Source organism: Pezoporus occidentalis, unplaced genomic scaffold (assembly GCF_034315485.1).
Source record: "Pezoporus occidentalis ecotype Australia unplaced genomic scaffold, CSIRO_AGI_Poc_V1 ctg19, whole genome shotgun sequence".
In the NCBI taxonomy this organism is placed as follows: Eukaryota; Metazoa; Chordata; class Aves; order Psittaciformes; family Psittacidae; genus Pezoporus; species Pezoporus occidentalis.
In genome coordinates, this window is record NW_026913748.1 from 5,910,673 (window position 1) to 5,928,416 (window position 17,744).

Genomic DNA, 17,744 nt, shown 5'->3' on the forward strand with positions numbered 1-17,744 from the left:
GTCTCCCTGAAAGGCTGTTTGCTGTTCAAACAATAGCAGCCATGGTGACCCGTCTGGGCTTGTGCAATGATCCCTGTGAAGCACACCTCCAGCCTAAACCCTTCTGGCTAACAGTGGCTGGTCAGAGGAAAAGCATCAGGCTTTCCAAGTTAGATGACTTTGTTGTTGAAAGGGGGGTGGGAAGATGGCGATTCTATATATGCTGAGTTGCAGGCATCCTCTGGTATCCCATTGTGTACAGTTACAGTCACCCCTGTTTAGGAACGATGAAGTCAAACTGGAGCAGGTGGCAGGAAGACATCTCCTCCTATAAGGAGCACTCCTGGGATGATATGGGGTGCCAGGGGGTCTGTCACAGAAGAGAAGGATTATATATACCTAGCTGGACATAGATGGACTTCTGTTCATCCTACCTCTGTGCAAAGCAGGGTGGCAATGTACAATCCAGCTCATACTCAGAAACCATGCCACTGCTTCAATGCAGCACTGAGCTGGAGCTAATACACCTTGCCTCAAGGCAGGGATTTGGTGTTGTGCAGGATAGTATGCAGGGCTCAGTGACTTAGGTTGAGCTAACTTGCTCTTCAGCTCATGACTTTTAGAAACAGTTCCAGGAGAGGGATCTTCCTTGGGCTTTGGAGGAGAAGGCAAGAACATAGGTGTGCTCCTGCTGGGTCACCTCATGTAAAATCCTTCCCCTGAGATGAATCAGCAGTGGATGTCTAGAAAAACAATGTAAGAACAGGGCCAGCAGCACTAATAATTCTTTCCAGTCCTTTTCCAGCTTGCAGTAATCTGCAGTTTAAAGACTTCCTGAATCAGGAGTTACTTGCTATTTTTGCTTTTAACAACCACTGATGGATTTTCTTCCATTAATGTGTCTGACTCCTTTTTCAAATCTGTTTATAGGTTTGGGTTCTACAGCATCCTGTGTGCTTGGCCCTGTTGTTAAAATTACACAATGTGCACACTAAGATTTCCCTTCTGTCAATCTTTGGCCTGATCATCTTGTCTGGTGTCCCCTAGTTCTGGTGTGCTGAATGAGTAGTGAGTAACAATCAGCTCAGCACTTGTCCCCCTCAGCCTTTATCCCCATGTCCCCCAAGGCTGGAGTCTTCTGATTTTGAACTCTACTCATATGGAAGCTGTTCTGCATTTCTGTTCCTGCTTGTTAGTCTTTGCTGGATGCTTTCAAGCTCTAATCTGTCCTTTGGAGAAGGAGACCAGAATCCCCTTTCAAGATATATGTACAGCACAGGAGCATAGGGCTCTTTCTGGTTTTACTTCTCTTCTCCTATGAATTCTTGATCTTCCACGTGCCTTTTGTCCCTTCTTCTATACAACAGGTGATACTTTCACAGCACTGTCCACAGAACTCCAAGATAACAATTGTGAGTGGAAGTGCCTGATTTATGGACATGAATCTGTGTGCAAATTTGTGCAGATTTAGTGTTTGCATATACACTCTGATACTTGTTCCTCTACCAGAGTTGTATTTCATCCGCCATCTTCTTGCCCAGCCTTCAATACCATGAGAGCCTTCTGCAACAATGTGTAGTTAGCTTTAATTTCTGCAGTGTTATTTACATCAGTGTCTTCAGCAAATGTGTCGTCTCCCTGTTTGCTCCCTTTTCAAGTCATATGTGAACACAGCTTAGGTGCATACACTGCATGTTTCTTGGCAACCCTACTTGCAGTCTTCTCCAATTGTAAAAACTGTTCACTCTTTCCTTGTTGTCTTTCATCTAGGTGTTGATGAAGGAGAGGACCTTCCCTCTTATTCCATGATGCCTTTAAGAAATTTGAAGTCTTTAGTGACAGATTACAACAAAAGTCTTTTTGAATATTTAAGTGCACAACATTGATGTGTGTGATTCAGCCTGACCGGGATATTTTTGCTCATAAGCTCATAAAAGCTTTCCATAGTTTCAATACCATGTAGCTGTTGAGTCTATCAAAGAGCAACAGATCTGCCCAACTAACGTCTTTCTGCAAAAAAACAAGATCAGTTCTTCTCTGTTGGATTGTAGTTATCCAGAACTTTGCTAGAACCAGTCTTCATTATGGATCTCCCCAGATTACCTGGAGTGGAAATCAAGACTTGCTGCTCTGTTGCCCCCCAGATCCCTCCCCTAGAGCCAAATGAAGTCATGTTCCTCACGTCCTATTTCTCTAGTGCCGGCCTTGTATAAATGGCAGGCTACATACTGCAACTAATAGCAGTTTCACATTTTATTTCCTTTGCATGCATACTACCAGGCCCAATGGATTTATAGCTGTTCTTGGTGTTGATTTGTTTTAAAGCCTCTTTTACTGCCACTTCAGTTTGAGATAGGGCTTTGGACTTGACCCTGTAGGGAAAAGCTCCCATGTGGCAACCTCTTCAGTACCACTGTAGTTAGCATTGGTGCAGAGAATCCATTTAGCATTTCTGCCATGGCTTTTTCTTTTTCAAGCACTACTTTGAGACCTCCATCATCTATTTGCCTTAGGGGATCTTTGGCAGGTTTCCTATATCTGATGTATTCCATTATCAGCTTTGATGGCTTTAGCAAGTTTTTCCTTAAATCTCTTTTGGTCTGCCTAATTATGGTTTATGTTTAACTTGCTGAAGTTTATACTCTTTTCCTTTTTCCTTCTGTAGCTGTGATGTTCACTTTTTAAAGGATTTTTTTCATTTCTCGTAGCCTTCTTTACTATGCTGTTTAACCATATTGGTCTTTTTGTTGTCCTTTTAAGATCTTAGGTGTTGTACATCTCTCTTGAGTCTGTAATACTTCAGGACACTTCTTACTGATGGGAAGGAAATGCAAAAGAAGAATAGTATAGCAAGAAGATAATGTCATCCAGGAGTGGGAGATCTCTTTGGGCAGGAGGAGGCAGCTATATATAGGCTGATGAGGAGAGAACGGAGAAGTGGATGGAGACATGTGCAACAGCCATAAATTAGAAAGGACAGCACAGGAGGAGGAGATAAGAAACAGTAAAGAAGTATGAGAGAAAATAATAATGAAACAGAGCAAATCTATAGATGTGGGAAAGGAGACATAAATCAACCTACTTGGTAGTCGCTGCGTGTGTTGAATATTTAAGAAGCATGTGCTGAGAGATTCTTTACTCCCATTCCTAGTTCTTCATTCTTCTTTTTTCGGTTCCTGCTTTAATTCATTACTGTTTTTCTCGCCTCTTACTTTTTTCTCTACTTTCCATTCCTCCATTTGCTTGGATGTGTTTCTTCTGGTCAATCTGTCACGATTGCCTTGGCCAGGACCTGTTCTGTTATACAGGCTGTCTCTGCGCTGATCCAGGAGATGACTGTATACCTAGCATGTTATCGGTTTTGCGTTTGTACCCCATTTTGTCTCATTCTCCAGGCTTATCCCACTTTGACATTGTGCTGCAGCACTGTTGCTGTCTCTGGGCCATCCTGGCTTTCAGTCTCCAGCCCAGGGGCCAAGTTTTCTGGATGCAGAAATCCTGCCGTGTCCTGGCTGAAAGTGTAGGAGGATGATGCTGTCTGAGGAAACGCTGCATCTCCACATAAGTACACAAACATATGTGCAAGGACTAAATGAGAAGCAAATGAACCACAACTATAAGAATTGCTCAGCTCTAGAGAGAGCTCGAATATACAGAGAGCATAGAAGTGCTCAAATACGTATCATTTCAATAGATCTCTAGAGGCCCCAAGCAGTTTGTTTTCCTGTATTGGCAGGTGGGCAGGGAGGGCTTATTTGTTAATTATTTAAGGAACTACCTTTATAGGCAGAATGTACAGGCCAGGAGGTCAGGCTCCATAGGCTTCAGCTGCGGTCAGTGTTAATTTCTGAAGCCAGGGAGAGGGAGGTGAGGGCTGTGGGCTAACCTCTGCATCCGCTGTACCAACCTTTTCAAGGCTTGTCAAGCTGCCATGTTTCCTGTTGCTCCTGGAAAGCATCTGCATGTACTGCCCACGTTTGTGACAGACAGTGCCTGGAAACACAGTTGTAACCGGCAAAGGAGCTGTATGAAAGTGGCACTTTCTTAGTCAGCTGTTTTCCCTCCTAAGCCAGGTCTGCTGACTTCAGTAATTTGCAAAAAAAACAACCCATCCTCAAAGGTGGCATTTACTGCTGTGTTATTTTGTTAATTCCGAAAGCTGGATCAGCTGGGGAGAGCAACTCCTATTGCGTTTTGTGCATCTTCTATAGAGCAGTTTAATGTGGCCCAGCATTGATATCTGTGAAATCAATACAAGGGTAGGAGGCCAAGGAAAGTGGTTGGTTGTGTCATTCAGAGAGTAATTTGCTGCAGAGAATCTTTATTGGTGATAATGATTCCCAAAGCAGAGGAGATTCCCTCTGTCCCCCAGGGCTTTGGCTGAGGTGGGAATGGCCCTGTTTCCCTGTAAACAGAGCACTTTCCATATGGAAGTCACAGAAAACAAGTAAAGACTCTTCTGCCCTGCACCCCAGTCACTTTGCAGAGCAGAACATGCACTTAGAAAAACAGTGGAAGGGATCACAGAAGACTTTTCCCAACTGAACTGAGACTAGGTGATGCTGATATTTGAGGTTGGAAAATACCACTGTTATTTTATGTCCCTGATTTACAGCTAATACGGTTTTGACTTCCCATGGAGAGGAAGTGTTGCGTAAAAGGGTTGGCCTATTGTTTATTTTCCGTTTATGTCACTTACTGCTCTCGTAGAAGTCAAAAGGGAAGGAAATCCTCTGTAGGAGTGACGTCTGATCTCGGTGAGCTTGTTTCTGGCTCTAGCCAGATTGGTGTCGTAGGTTTTCAGAAGGCACATGTGGGCCGTGAGGGAGAAGAGAGAAATGGGAGTTTGGAAAAGCACATTGGAAAATTAGATTGCAAAAAGAGACTGGGTGCTTGTGGGAAGCAGAAATGGAAAAACATTGTGTTCTGCCTTGTTATTTATACTCCACCCTTTCCTGCTTGGCTTTCATTATGGACATTATTGTTTCCTCTGTCAATGAGCAAACAGTGTTCTTGGCTGGCCCAAGAATCAATTAACAGGAGTGTTTGCCTAAATTCTCCTACAAAACTCCTCCGTGTCCAGTGCTGTGTTTGCTGCTACCTCCCACAGCACAGAGACTCCAAGCAGCCTCCAACATTGCTCTGTGCCTTTGCAAAATGAAACTCCACGCTCCCTGCTCGCGCAAGGAGAATAAATAGGTCAGGGAGTGTGAGCAGTATGATGCATAAGAAAGCCCAAGTGAGAACCCAAACTGATTTCTGCCTGTCCTATGTCACCCCCACCTCCAGCAGAAGCACGCTGATGAAGGGAGCTTGATTAGTGATGTTTTAATAAAAGGGACCAGCAGGATTAATAATAAATTCTATTCAAAGGGAGACAGTCCAGAGTGAAAATATTTAAACATATGCATCTTACTGTTAAAACCATATCTCATTAGAACTGAAGTACTTGTGCATATGTACTGTACTCCTCACTGTTTGCTCTGTTTCAGCAGAGGCTTGTAGCAGAGCCAGCAACTCATTGCATGTAGCTCAGAGAGCAGCAGTTTTGAGTGCCTGTCCATGCCTCTGCCTGTAACACTGGCACTGATGTAATGAAACCTCTCTGTATAAAAATTAATATTCCAGTAATGCCCAGAGGTTGTAAGTGTGTAGTTAATAGCTCCCAAGGCCAACGGAAATTAACACAGCCATAGCAGTCACACATTACTTGCTGCTGCTGCAGTATATCTTTGTGAAAACTAATACAGAAAATCATTCTCTTAAGAATAGCATCAATTAAGTGATTTAATTCAGCGATTAGTCACAAAATGTCTTATTCCTGTAGTGTTCCCAGTAAGTAATTTGGAAATACCTAATGATTAGGAAGCCAAATGCAAGGTGTATTTTTAATTTCAGTAGGCAAACCGTGGCTATGTTGTGCTAAACTCTGTAAGGCAGCCGTGGGTGAAGCTTTGGAAGCTCTCACAAGTAGGCATTAGCAGCACTTGATACCACTGGCTGCAGATAAGGAAAAAAGATACCCTGTTTGCCACTGGGATTCTTCAGTGCTGTTTTACAGCAAAATCCCCAGCAAAGGGTTTCTGCAGCTGTAGGTGCACTCTCCCCCACTGGTAGGGGCTGTGCGCAACCCTGTATCATTATGATTAACTTCCATACCCTCCAAAGTTAAACAGGAGAGACAGACAAGGCAAAGCAACACTTGAGAATTTCCTAAGCCTTTCTTTTTTCTGCCTGAGGTAGGAGGGTCAGAGATGATGGGGGGAGAAAAAAGAGCGGCTGGCAGGGATCTACTTGTGAGCAAAAACCAGCGTTTTGTCTGCTTTTACATGAACAGATTCATCCACCTTTATATCCCTTTACCTCAGAGAGCCCCTGTTTATGTGCTGGAAAGGATTCCCCCATTAAACTTGCAGGGGAAATGTTTCCATGTCGTAGGTGCCTCGGATTTTTTTCTCTCTTTAACCTTGAAACGGCGTTTCCTCTAGCTGTGCAAGGTGTACCTTGCTTTCTGTGCTCTTAATTAAGTAAATAAGCATATGCTTGCTCTTCTCCTTTTGTCTTTGTGCCCTCATTATTGATTCCAAATGTTGAGTCCAATCTGCATGTGGCAGTGGAGGTGGAGGGGAGCGATGTGGTGGCTGTGCAGCCACATGTCCTCAGTCATGTGTTAGAATGCCAGAGTGTGTACCTTGCCAGCTAGGGACAAGAGTCCCAGCTAGGGGCAAGAGTGCCATTAGCCCTCACCTCCTGGCTATACTCCTCTCAGCACTAAGCAGCACATATGTGCTGGCTTAGTACTCAGAGTATGCTATGCATCCCCTCTAGTGGCTGATGCACATGGAAAAGATGCCTTCTTTCTGGTACCTGCAGCTGACAGATTTAAATCGAGATTTTTCGTAAGGTGCTCCATAACACTGAAGTTTAAGCAGGGAGTCTGTTATGGCTGTATTATAGAAAGTGCTATACGCCTTCCCTCTAAATGTTGGCTTTTTTAGAGTCTTTCAATTTAATAATTCAGATTTTGAAATATGACAGCATCTGGACACAGGGAGTGTCGCTGTGTTGGTGCTACAGGTGCCTGCAGTGACAGCGGCCAGGTTAAGGTTGATTCCTGCCACGTATTTGTGTCCACTCAGAGCACGTGGGAGAAGGGGACCGTGAGGAGAAGGTGAGCCTTGGGGAAAGCGAGGTAACTGGATCACTATCATTGTCCTGCTTCTGTTCCTCTTTGCAGCTCAGGAGTGAAGACCCTGCCCCACAATGCCAAGGTGCACTACAACTATGCCAATTTCCTCAAAGACCAGGGCCGTAACGTTGAGGCGATCTACCACTACAAAACTGCTCTCAAGTAAGTCCCTTGATGGCCTGTGGGGCTCTGGCTGTGTGGTACTGTTATCCCTGCCCTTCCATGCCGGGCATGGGGCAAGCTGCCTGCTCCTCACCACTGATTCCCAGGGGTAGCTTGGCTTTCGGAGGCTGGGAAAGTTCCCTGGCTCAGTGTTTGTGTGTCATTAAATGAGATAGCTTGGCTTCCCTCCAGCTCCACACGTGTGTGTGTGTGCACACTTCAATATATGCGATAGAAATGTTACCATAGCTACACGTTGAGCAATGAGGTGTCATTTACACAGCTGAATGTATGCTGGTAAGCAGGAGGTAGTTGTTCTAAATGCATTTTCAGGTTCCTGGGCCATTTATCTTAGTAAATTGTTAATGGTGTGTGCCTGGAAAATGCCAGTGCTGTAGCCATCTGAAGTGCAGTAATAATAATAGTACTTACTACTTGTATTGAGGCCTCTGTCCACAGAGCTTTGCATGAACACTAAACTAATTGATCCTGAAAATGTTCCTGTGCAGCAGCAGCATAAACATCATTACTGTGGCTCCTGCTAAAGCAGGAGGGTGAATTGCCGTGCCCATAGATGCATGGTAAAACTGCGCCCTGGGCTAAGATGTAATATAGGACATCTCCTGTGGTATAGGTCTTTGGAGGACCCTCCTGACCATGGGTGGATGGAATCACTCCCTGAGAGCAGCATCGCTCCTGCTGGGGCTGTTAGTGCAGATCAGCTGGGGCCTCAGGGGATTCTTTCTGCCTGGACAGTGCTCAGTGCAGCAAGCAGGTCACCCCAGTTCCCCAGACCTCTCCGCTCTGGTCCTGGGGGTCTGGGATAAGGGACAAGTCCCTCAGGGGTATAAGCGCAGGGGAAAAGGCAAGGGGACACGTTGGCAAGGGAAAGCAAACATGGAGGGTGCAGATGTCTTTGGGAATAAAAGCGTATGTGGGAAGGACAGACAAGGTGAGGAGTGGCTCAGCTGATGGACAGCAAGGACAGAGCTCAGCTCTATAGGGCATGTCAGGAGGTGCAAGTCATGTTCTTTCCTGACACATAGTGTGGCAGGAAACTCCAGAAATTACAGCTGTGTTTTGTCTTCTGGCCAGCTGGCAGGGTTATAACAAAGGTTCTCCCAGGGCTCCTATCCCACCCAGGCTAAGCTTGCAGGACAGCAGTTCAGTGTCACTGAGGAGGGCCTGAACCTGGGTGAAAACTTTTTAGCTTCTTTGAGCAGCATCCTGTTCTGTTTTACCATGCTGGGCATTTAGGAAGTCATTTAGAAAAACCTCTGTCCTATTTTTTGATGTTTCCAGGACTGGAAAATCCAGCACAACCACCAAGGTACTGAAGGTTAATTACCTTGGCTCTTGAAAACATCCTCCTTGTTTTTTAGTCTCATTTGTTTAATGTCATCTTCCAGTCACTGGGTTTGTTCAAATGCCACACTGAAGATCCCACTACTGTTTTCCATAGTGATCAGCTCCTCCCTTTACCTGCTGCTTGATACAACCCACTGATGTAGTTGCTGGCATTTTCAGTGTCATGTGAGTTTTTGCAGTCCTCCAGTTGTTCAGCTATTCTCTGAACTTTCTCCAACTTACCAGAAAAGCCCATTGCAAGTTAAAAAGAAAGGCTAACAAAAATTGTTAAGTCCTGCAGTGAACATGTAAGCACAAAGGAATGCAACAGCTCCTACCAAAATTGCCTCTGCTTGTGTAAATGGGATTTGCTAATGAAAGATTCTGCTCTTTAACTCAGCAGCACCCATTTATTATAATTATTATGCTGCCTTCTGCTCTGCCATATTTCAATTGTGAAAGAGTCTGCTTTGAGAACTGATTGCTAACGTTTCCCCAACTTTATTAGATAGTGTGGTTTGTGCCAATGGTATTGTTTATAGAATATTGAAAGCCTTGTTGGGACTTGGAGCCACACAAAACCAGCCGTGCTCTTCTCTAGGTGCCTGGTGTCTCGGTGACACCAGGGCTAGTGCTTCACTTACTTCAGTACTATCAGGATTAGCTGCTCTTCTGAAAAGCGAGACCAACCGTGTGCATTTGCTATCTGACCAAGCAGTGCAGACCAGGAGTTGGGAGTCTCCCACTGGCTCCACCACTGGGAAGCTACATTACTTGATCCCTTGTCTCTCTGCACTTGTTTTCCCTATTTTTACACCTTTTCCCCACTCCTTTCACAGGGAAATTACTTGTGTAATAAGCAATAAAACAGTGCAAGTGAAAAGTATACGTGTTCTCCAGTTGAGAATTACATTCCATGTCTTTACCTCAGACATACCCCTTCTGAAATGACTGGGGTTGTGTGCAGGCCTTGCAGCCTCTGCTAGGTGTCTACCTGTGATGGCTGCATTGAAGCAGTGGAGAAGATGATGGATGTGGAACGGGCAGCATGATGGTGGATATAGTAGAAGACCCTAGACAGGTATCACAGCTAAGAATAGATTTCATGTCCAAGCTATTTACCCATCCTCACACATTCCATCTGTGCAATCACTGCTCTGATTGTAGACCAGTTACTCTACAGGTAGAGAGAAGGAAGTAGTAGCTCTAATATCCTGACCAGATTTGAATGGTTTGGGTTTTTTTTGGCTACTGGCCTGACCTGAAAATGGAAGAACAGCTGGGGAACTGGATTACCCACTCGCTCCATGAATTTTCTCATCAGGGAGCAAGCAGACCAGCCACTGAAGTGCTAACACAACAAGCTTCCCTGGTTTCCCCCAGGTATCTCTCTCTGGGTGTCTGCTCTCTGGGTTCCACCTGGATCCCAGATTATAGCAAACACAAGCTACTCAAGAGGCTTTGCAGTCTGACAGCAGCACTCTCAGAAGTAGGGAAGATCAAAATATTGTATCTGCCTAGTGTGCAGTGAGATCAATGAAGGAATTAATAAGGAAATTGAGTCATTAAGGACGTGGACTGCCACTGCCTGGGAGCTCCTGGGAGGTAGGAAAGACAGAACATGTGCCTCATACTGGCTCTGTCTGAGGCACATGTGTGATGGCTCATCCACCATTCCAACTCACTTCTAAAGCTTGTGCCAAATTACAGTGTAAGGTCTGCTTGATCTCTGGTGAATGAGTTTAACTGTTTACTAAACAAAAGTGATCCTGTCAGTCTGCACTCCGCTGCTTGAACCGCTTGCAATTACCATTCCACCAACGTAACGATGCGCTTCCACGCGCTGCTGCTCTGCCAGAAGTGTTGGTTGCCATGTAGCTACTCAGCAGAGCAACCCATTGCTCCTGTGAAGTAGGTAGGTGATGTTGTAGCTAGAGCTGTGGGAAAAGATGCTGAAGTGCACAAAGGTTACGTAGTGAAATAATAGCAATTGAGACTAAATCCTGGGAAGGTTGATCCCTGGTACTTTAATCACTTGCTCCCATTCCTGCTTTCAAAATCAGGTTTGTCCTCTGCTGGTACATCTCTGTTAACTTCAGGGCAGGTAAGCGGTGGAGGAGAATGTGCTTTCTCTGACAGTGAAACAACAGCACAAGTTTCCAAGGCAAACTTGGTGATTGAGTCCAGCAACCAGTTGTTGATGCTGTTGCAGGTGGCCTGTCAAAAAGCTCATTCCCCAGCCCAGGGGCCAGTAACACCCTGACCTTGGCCAGGCTTAGGTAATTAGTGCAATCTAATTATGTTGCCCAAGAGTGGGGGAAATGAAATGCAAAAATGGAGAAAACCATTTGAATTGGAGATGTGGAGAATGAAAAATACAAATTCTGTGTATGCAGGAAAGGCTCCTCCTGTATGTTGGGTTCCTAAAAGGGGAATGATGGAAGCAGAGCCCTTCAGAGATGCAAGATGAGTTACCCATAAAGCAGACCTGATGAGCAGCTGGTGTTCTGCAGTTGTAGCAGAGGGTTATAAACCTTTCATCTTACCTTCAGTAAAACAAGCAAAACACACTGCTGGATTGGACTGCTTCACTGGTTTGCCTGGCATGTGGTAGTGACCCCAGGAGATACTTGGGTTTTCTTCCTTGCAAGAAGTAAAGGCCAGAAGTACTCCATCTGAGATGTGAGCTGGCCATGGCTGCTCTGAAAGCTGGCCTTAAGGTCCTTGCTGCTGCTTCTGCTGCAGATATGCAGGTGCTGTGAGGCATTTCAGAGACTTCCTGCTCCCGCAGATCAAACAGTGCTGGTCTTGTCTGAAGCAAAACTCGTCTTCTCACTCTCGTGTTTGTGAGTGTGAAGATGGCATTGTGCAGCCTCACGCAAATATGTGCTAATGAAGACATTTTTGCTGTTGTTGATGGCTACCAGGCTTTTGTCCCGCTTTTCCCCAGCCTTGTTTCCTGGACATTGCTGTTGAGACTGTTTTATAGCTCCTCAGGAATTCACATGTGCTGACATGCAGAGGGGGAAACAGCAGAGCCTTAAAACCTGTTTGATGAGCATTCGTTATGTCTTTAATAACCCTTTTAACAACTTAGGGGAGGGGGAGAAATTCACCTTGCCTGCTACAATGGCACTCATTCAAAGTTTTAACTCCCAAAGCAGCACTGTCTTATCATCAATCTATGTGCTCATTGCTAGGGCCAGGCTCCCCATGGATGGCAGATTGATGTAAGGAGCAGCAAGTGGGGCTGAAGGAGGTTGCTGGGTTTCTTGCTGGAGCTGGGTGAATAAATGTGCTAATAATAGTTCTGTGCTATTTAAGCTGCATTTCTGTGTCTGGTCAGCATCTGAAAATTCATGTTTGCATTCTTGCATATAAAACCATACGGATTTTCCCTTAATTAAAAAATGCAATGTTGTGTTTAAGTTAATAAAGGGAGAGAAAGAGTTATCTTCGTCTGAAGGCTGATACTGTGACCATGATATAATATAAATGGGGGAATCATAACTGAATTTTTTCTTCATAACATTTTTGCTGGATGAAAGTCACAGAAATGGGATTGGGGGGCTGAAAAATGAAAAGTGATAGAAAGAAGAAATACAGACAGTAGGGCGAGGGCAAAGAGGTGAAGTAGACACTCAGGCTGGTCCTGCAAGCACCAGGCACCTCAGGGCAACCCTGCACTGGCCTCTGGGGTGCTGCCCTTTCCCAGGGGAGCCATGGGCAAATGTGTGAACTGCCTCTTATCATCGGTGTAATAGCTGATACTATGGAGTTCTGCAGGAAGTATCCACCATATATAAAAGTGTGAATTTATGTACATAAATGCACTGGTGTGTGTGTACACGGGAATGCCCACATGTCTGCAATGTGCCTCTGTGTGTGTGTGTGATCCATCAACAGGTTCATAGCCATAAGCTCCCTGTGGACTTTCCCTGCCGAATGCTTCTGACCAAACAGAGCAGGGAAGAGGACCAGCCTGCCTTGCAGAAACCTCCATTCTTCTTTGTGGCATCTTCCAGAGAAGAGAGCCTCTGGCCATCAAGCAGGAATCCTTGGGCGGGCTTTCTTTGCAGCTCAGGGAGTTGCTCTGGTGCTCAGTCTTAAGAGGGAGGAGGGGGTGGGCCAGGAGGCAAGATGAACCAGTATGAAAACACTTGGTGCTGTGACACGTGGCGGGGCTCTCACAGAGCTTGCAAATCACAGAATCACAGAATCCTAAGAGTTGGAAGGGCCCTCAAAAGATCATCTAGTCCAACCCTCCTGCAAGAGCAGGGTAACCTAGAGTACATCACACAGGAACTTGTCCAGGCGGGCCTTGAATATCTCCAACGTAGGAGACTCCACAACCCCCCTGGGCAACCTGTTCCAGTGATCTGTCACTCTCACAGTAAAGAAATTTTTCCCAATGTTCACATGGAACCTCCTATGCTCCAGTTTACACCCATTGCCCCTTGTCCTATCACTGGACATCACTCAAAAAAACCTAGCTCCATCATCCTGACACTCACCCTTCACATATTTGTAAACATTGATGAGGTCACCCCTCAGTCTCCTCTTCTCCAAGCTAAAGAGTCCCAGCTCCCTCAGCCTCTCCTCATAAGAGAGATGTTCCACTCCCTTAATCATCTTTGTAGCTCTGTGCTGGACTCTCTCAAGCAGGTCCCTGACCTTCTTGAACTGAGGGGCCCAGAACTGGACACAATATTCCAGATGCGGCCTCACCAGGGCAGAGTAGAGGGGGAGGAGGACCTCTCTCGACCTACTAACCACCCCCCTTCTAATACACCCCAGGATGCCATTGGCCTTCTTGGCCACAAGGGCACATTGCTGGCTCATGGTCATCCTCCTATCCACCAGGACCCCCAGGTCCCTTTCCCCTTCACTACTGTCCAGCAGGTCAGCCCCCAACCTGTACTGGTACATGGGGTTGTTCTTCCCCAGATGCAAGACTCTACAGTTGCCCTTGTTGAATTTCATCAAGTTCCTCTCCGCCCAACTCTCCAGCCTGTCCAGGTCTCGCTGAATGGCAACACAGCCTTCTGGTGTGTCAGCCACTCCTCTCAGTTTAGTGTCATCAGCAAACTTGCTGAGGGTACATTCAGTTCCCTCATCCAGGTCGTTGATGAAAATATTAAACAGCACTGGTCCCAGCACCGACCCCGAGGGACTCCACTAGTCACAGACCTCCAGCTAGATTCTGCCCCATTGACAACAACTCTCTGCCTTCTTCCTTCCAACCAGTTCTTGATCCACCTCACTACCTGATCATCAAGCCCACACTTCCTTAGCTTGTCTATGAGGATGCTGTGGGAGACAGTCTCAAATGCCTTACTGAAATCAAGAAAAAACACATCTACCGCTCTACCATCATCCAGCCACCTAATTATTTGCTCATAGAAGGCTATAAGGTTGGTCAAACATGACTTCCCCTTGGTAAAGCCATGTTGGCTGCTCTTAATGACCCCCTCATCCTTGATATGCCTAGAGATGGTGTCAAGAATAAATTGTTCCATCACCTTTCCGGGGATGGAGATAAGGCTGATCGGTCTATAATTACCCGGGTCCTCCTTCTTGCCCTTCTTATAGACCGGTGTGACATTTGCCATCCTCCAATCCTCAGGCACCTCACCTGTTTTCCATGACTTACCAAAGATGATGGAGAGTGGCTCATCAATGACCTCTGCCAGCTCCCTCAGCACCCGTGGGTGTATTCCATCCGGACCCATCGATTTGTAGATGTCCAGATTACTTAACTGATCCCTAACCCAATCCTCATCTACCAAAGCAAACTCCTCCTTTATCCTGACTTCTTCCGGGGCTATAGGAATCTGGGTCCCCCAGGGAGAGTCTGCAGGGGTAAAGACAGAGGCAAAGAAGGCATTCAACACCTCTGCCTTCTTTATATCCTCTGTCTCCAGGGCACCCACCTCATTCAGCAGTGGGCCTATACTGCTTCCTGTGTTAGTTTTATTCGCTATGTATTTGAAGAAGCCCTTTCTATTGTCCTTGACCCGACTTGCCAGATTAAGTTCCAAGGAGGCCTTAGCTGTCCTAATTGCTTCCCTACATCCTCTAACAGCTGTCCTATATTCCTCCCAAGTGGCCAGCCCCTCCTTCCATAATCCATAGATTCTCTTTTTCCGCATGAGTTTGCCCAGCAGTTCCTTGTTTAACCATGCTGGTCTCCAGGCTCCCCTACTTGACTTCCTACTCACTGGGACACTCTGATCCTGAGCTTTGAAGAAGTGGTCCTTGAATGCTGACCAACTATCTTGAGCCCCTTTACCACCTAGTAACCTTTGCCATGATATTTCCCTTCGCAATTGATTGAAGAGGCCAAAGTTTGCCCTTCGGAAATCCAGAAATGTGGCCTTGCTAGGTATTCTATTCCTCCCACACAAGATCCTAAACTCCATCTCATGGTCAAATAATACAGTTTAGAGCATTGCTCACACATGGAACCTGGGAGTGCTGGTTTGTGGCATCAAGAAGTGTCACGAGATCATGCTTGTGTGTGCTTGGTACTTGAGTGCAGGCTAGATGGGGGAGGAGGGAGAGGAATCAGTGTGGGTGCCATATCTATGTCCCTCACTGGGGGAATAAAACCAGTTCATAACATCACTGGAGTGAAAAGAAAAGGAGCAAGCAAAGCTGCTTTCTCCTCACTCCACTTTAGAAATAAAGCCCTAATCCTGTAAGGGAGACTCAGGTTTCCTGCTAAGCTTTCCCACACACCTTCCCACTGGGTTTTTATATATCTTAAATCAACAGTATCTGGGGTTGTTTAAATTCAGTTAAATTGCACTCTCCATGCAGTGAAAAAATTGTGTTCATAAGGCCCTTTGTGTGTGTGTGTGCCTGTGTGTGTGCCTTGAAAATGCCTCTCAGCGTGGACTGCAGGTGGCCTTGGATACCATCTGTGATTTATTTCTGGAAAGAATTAAAATACCAGCACCATTTGTTAGCCTGTTTTTACAGTGAGTCAAAAATGTGCAGTGCTGCTTTGCTGTGACTGCCACGGCTCTGTTTGCTCCCGAAACTGTGAGTGCCCTTCTGACACTTAATGGTACTTAGGTCAGGCCCTTGGAGCAAGCCCTCTGCTTAGACACTTGATGAAACATCTTCATAGAGACTTCACATAATGCACTGCGTTAGTGGGTGTTACAGACTTGAGGCTGATCACATCCAAGTAGTCAGAAACATCTTTGCACAGTGTTCTTCTGAATTGCGTTTTGACAGTAGGCTTTTGGGGTAATCGGTGCTCCTGTGTACGTGTATATGGTGGTTGTCCTGAAGCTAGGCAGAATTGTTGAGTAATTTAGTAGTAATTGATGGCTGAGAAGGCTGCCTGATAATTTGAATCAGAGACTTAATGGCCGTTACAACACAGTGCATGGGATGATGGCCAAGTTCCTTCAGCCAGTGCAATGTGTTTTTTCTCTATGAAGTGCTAATCCCTGCCTGTTTTGGGGTGTGCTCCACCTCTGCTCTGTTTTTCTACTTTTTAGTGATAAAATATTAATTAATCAAGGCATGGGCTTTTATTTTCTCAAAACCAGAACCGATGTAAGTGCAGCCATAAGCCCTGATGCAGAAGCAGTAAACGTGTAATTGCACTGACAGTGGTGGAAGCTACACATAGATGCATATATAACTCATGCCTGGACAATGGTATTTACAGCCAGGGCCCTTTTCTAGAACATGGCTTCTGTCATGGTTGCAGGTCCTTCTACACTGTGCTTCAGGGACTTGATGGCTTTTCAAATGCATCTTCTTGGAGAAGAGCCCCCATCAGCTGTGAGAATGACTGCTCTGTAGCCTACCTCAGGCACTGCATCATTGCTCTGACTACTTAAATATTAGGGACTGAGCTAAAAATCTGGCGAATGGAAACTGTTTCCCTATTGAAGCTGCAAAGCTGTTTTCTTAGTGGGACAAGGCATCTATTTTGATTTTTATGTGGGCCATGCAGAGAGAGACTTATGGCTGTATTACCCAGGTATTTGAGTCTACTTTTCACTTTTGGCTAATGAGAACCTCAGATCCAAGGGTTAATGACTTGATCCCACAGTTATTTCTTTTTCCCTAGCCGGCTGTCCTTGTCTTTGTGAAAACTTTGATCAAAGAATGACCAAGTGGCACTTATTATCATCGTGCTAAATCATCAGAGACTTGCCTTCACTGTGCCTTACCACAGGTCAGCAGAAAAATTGGTTCCCAGCACACGTTTGTCAAGGACAACCTTGAGACGTTCTGTGAAGGCTTGGCAGGAGTTGCTGAGGCACTCAGCTTATCCCCAGACTTCTGAATGGCCCCTTTGAGCAATTTGGGCACTGTTGGAATGGGTTCTTCTCTGATTTACACCGAAGACTGAGGCAACCCCCAGACATCTTGGAGACAGCAGTGATTACGGGTGGCGGTGTGGGGCTGTACAGCTTCCTCCAGCACCTCTTAACCTTGGGAGATGATAGGTGTGATTTCATCCCATCTGCTTCAGTGAGATACAGATTGTTATTTCATCCCCTCGTGTAGCAGTTTAGTGGAAGAACCCACCCAGTGGTCTCCTGTTTGCTGTGGTGTACCTCTAGTTTCTGTGGGCTCTGTGGATATGCCTGCACTATTCACGCTGTCTGTAAGTCAGGCACGTCGTGAATTATTAGTCCTTTGTTTGGCTTGAGTGGTTTCTGGAATTTTCCAGGACTTACATGAATCCTGCATAAATTTTTTATGTGAGAGCATAAGCAGGCAGCCCAGTTTGATAACCTCATATTGCCTCAGCTCTGCAGGGAACATGTGAATTTAGCAGGAAACATTTTATTTATTTATATTTAGCTGTAACATTGTTTGACTTAAAATCCTGGTTTTCTCCTCAACTGTAGCTCTTAAGCTTCTGCCCCTGCCCAAGTTTGAAAATTTAATGAAAATTCAGAAATTGTAATATTGTTTAATGAGCTGCAGGTTTGTTTTTTTAAATGGCATGCTTCTGGGTGGTTTTTTTTTTTCTGAAGAGTTAATTGGGCTTTTGTCAATGTACAGATTAAATCTATTCGGCTTCTCTTCT

At 45.5% G+C, this 17,744-nt stretch overlaps 1 protein-coding gene across 1 annotated transcript in view; it reads left to right on the forward strand.

The window, feature by feature from the left end:
- TMTC1 (transmembrane O-mannosyltransferase targeting cadherins 1) overlaps positions 1-17,744 on the forward strand; it is a 147,935-nt gene that overhangs the window by 101,526 nt on the left and 28,665 nt on the right. Inside the window, exon 11 of the mRNA XM_062616554.1 lies at positions 7,217-7,330. Within this exon, the coding sequence (XP_062472538.1) occupies positions 7,217-7,330 (114 nt within the window). The remainder of the gene's footprint in view (positions 1-7,216; positions 7,331-17,744) is intronic.